The sequence below is a fragment of the Athene cunicularia genome (genome assembly GCF_003259725.1).
Source record: "Athene cunicularia isolate RWA chromosome 23 unlocalized genomic scaffold, athCun1 chr23_part1, whole genome shotgun sequence".
NCBI classification, from domain to species: Eukaryota; Metazoa; Chordata; class Aves; order Strigiformes; family Strigidae; genus Athene; species Athene cunicularia.
In genome coordinates this window covers 3971748-3974291 of record NW_020799130.1, presented here as the reverse complement: position 1 = coordinate 3974291, position 2544 = coordinate 3971748, and the positions used below count along the sequence as shown (strand labels likewise).

At 62.0% G+C, this 2544-nt stretch overlaps 1 protein-coding gene across 1 annotated transcript in view; it reads right to left on the bottom strand.

The window, feature by feature from the left end:
- The window catches only part of LOC113488191 (maestro heat-like repeat-containing protein family member 7), a 2333-nt gene extending 317 nt beyond the window's left edge, over positions 1-2016 (bottom strand). Inside the window, exons 1-5 of the mRNA XM_026863235.1 lie at positions 1897-2016; positions 1457-1594; positions 1090-1266; positions 624-779; positions 38-139 (exon numbers count right to left, since the gene is read on the bottom strand). Coding sequence (XP_026719036.1) covers positions 38-139; positions 624-779; positions 1090-1266; positions 1457-1594; positions 1897-2016 — 693 coding nt within the window. The remainder of the gene's footprint in view (positions 1-37; positions 140-623; positions 780-1089; positions 1267-1456; positions 1595-1896) is intronic.
- Positions 2017-2544: the final 528 nt, after the last annotated feature.

Below are 2544 nucleotides of genomic sequence, written 5' to 3'. Positions count from 1 at the left end.
GTCCAGCCCGGCCGGAGCGTTTGGGGGCTTTACTCACCAAGTACTCCCTCATCAGGTGTGTCTGCCCTGTTGCAGCCAGGGAGCTGAACCTCCTCCACCCCAGGAGCTCTGCACAGGCACGGAGGGTGTCCTGGGAAGCCTGTGGAGAAAAGCAGAGGCTGCAGGATGGCACCGGAGCCCAGGGAAGGAGACCCGGCATCCTCTTCCTCTGGGCCCAGCTCTGAGCTGGGGGGATGGGGTGATCCCGGGATTTGATCCCCCTTCATTCCTGGGGCCATCCTGTGTTCTGGGAGCTGGCCATGACACCCTGAGGGACAGGGATTGGCGCTCAAAGCACACAAAGCCTGTAGGGACTTGCGTGCTTTGTGTCCACAGGCCACAGAAATGTCTGTGCCAGGTTCTCCATCCCTGCTCGTGCTGGGGCCCCAGGAACCTTTCCTGTGGTCTGGGGAGGACCCCACCTCTCCCTCCAGCTCTGCAGCAGAGAGGCAGGAGGGCAGCAGCGGCAGCACCGGTGCAGTGGGACCCTGCGGTGACACCCAATCCCACCGTCCCTCACTCCCAGGCCACCCCTGTAAGGTCAGCATGCCCTTCCCCACGACACCAATTGCTGGTCCCTGTACCTTGGCCACACTGGTGTTCTGGTCATTCATATGGAAGAACAGTGGGAGCAGGGCACTCTTCACTTTCTTCACCATGTTTCTGGTGTTGCTCCCCACCGCGGTCTTCATCACTTCTTTGAAGAGGTGGATGGAGAGCTCCCGCACCTGGCTGGACTCCTGTCAGGGAGGAGGACAGAGGGAGCTCAGCACCAGCACTCCTTGCCACGGGGAGCAGGGCTGTTTGCGTGGCTGATGGGAGAGGAGATGCTCTGGGGTCAGAGCCTGAACGCAGGAGCCGTCGGCCAGACCTGCAGCTGTGGCTCAATGGCCCTGGAGCCCTGAACGGCCACAGAAGGAGAGTGGGACGAGCCCCAAAAGACCACGCAAGAGGAGCCAGGGGGACACCCCTGCCCAAATGCTGCCCGCAGGGCTGGGGCTGAAGGTCCTTCACCCATCACCTCAGCTCAGGCAATCACAGCAGCCTTACATCATCGAAGAGTGGCAGGAGCTTCTCCACCAGCCTCAGAGCGATGTGGTTGGCCTCTTCCCACTTCATTTGACGAGTCACATTGGTGATGACCACCAGGGCCTTCACCGTGACATTGGTGTCGGCAGCCGGCAGGTTCTCCACGATGTCCGGCAGCAGCACCGGCATTTTCCTGGCCTGTGCAAAACACGCCGGTTACCCTTTTGTGAAGCAGTGAAAGACACCCCCCCCAGGCACTGCCCACCCCCCTCCAGAGCAGGGAGGATGCTTGGAGCCATCACCACACATCCTCCCAGCCAGGGCCAAGCCAACGCTTCCCCCAGGCCCTGGCTACCAATGTGCCTCCCCTTGCCAACCCCCTGCTCACCATTTTGGGTGTTTTTGACAGTATGACGAGGCCCGTGAGCACCAGTGAGAGCATCACCGGGCTGGGATGCCTCAGGTACCTCTGGGCCTTGTACAGGTCAGCAAACCTCTTGTCATCAATCTGACTGCAGACCAGCATCTAAAATGGAGAGAGCGGTGAGAGACCAGCAGAGCTGAAGGGCTCCCTCCCCTGTACCAGCACAGCCCATGGCAAGGGTCTCCTCCCCCCTTGAAGCCACCTCAGAGTCCCCACGTCTCTGTGCCAGGGCCAGAGCCAGGCAGGGGGATGCAGGCAGGGTGGAAGGCAGAGTGCTGCCTGTGCCGGGACAGGCTTGGTGGGGCCAAACCAGCATCGGGTGGGCCTGAGCATGTGGCACAGGCGTCTGGGAGGAGGAGGAGGAGAACGAAGGCAGAGCTCTGGGGCAGAGCGTGGTCACTCACAGCCAACTGGTAGATGCAGGAGTCCTCTGCGGCACAGCTGAACACCCTGCGCTGCCGGCAGTCCTGCAGCACGCTGAGCAGCTCCGACAAGACTCTCCGCAAAGCCGGGCGACTGGACATCAGCACTTCCCACAGGGCCACGGCAGCACTGCCGAGTCAGAGCAAACTCCGTCAGCAGAGCTGCCTCGGCCAGTGCGCCCGGGGGCCAGTTCATCTGGACCCCGGCCCTGCCCACCCCCCTCATTTTGGGGAGCACGGGGAGGCAGCAGGAGCTTGAGGAGCTGTTCCCCATGGGGCAGGGGCTCTGCTTTGGCCAGCTTTGGCCCAAGCCTTGGAAGCGTCAGGGGATGGAGAGCCCTGCTCCTCGGGGATATCCTGCAGTTTTTGTGGGTCTGGCAGCCAGAGAGTGTCTCTGGGCCCTCTCTCCCCGAGGGAATGAGCCCTCAGGGCTGTCAGGGTCGGTACCTGTCACATGTTGGAGAGACGTTCAGCAGGGTCCTGACCACCTCTGTGGGGCTCCACCTGAGCAGCAGTAGCAGCAGCGAGTCCAGTCTATGCCGGGCCAGCTCCACATGGATGTGCTCCACGTTTTTTTGCTAGGTTCTCCATCCCTGCTCGTGCTGGGGCCCCAGGAACCTTTCCTGTGGT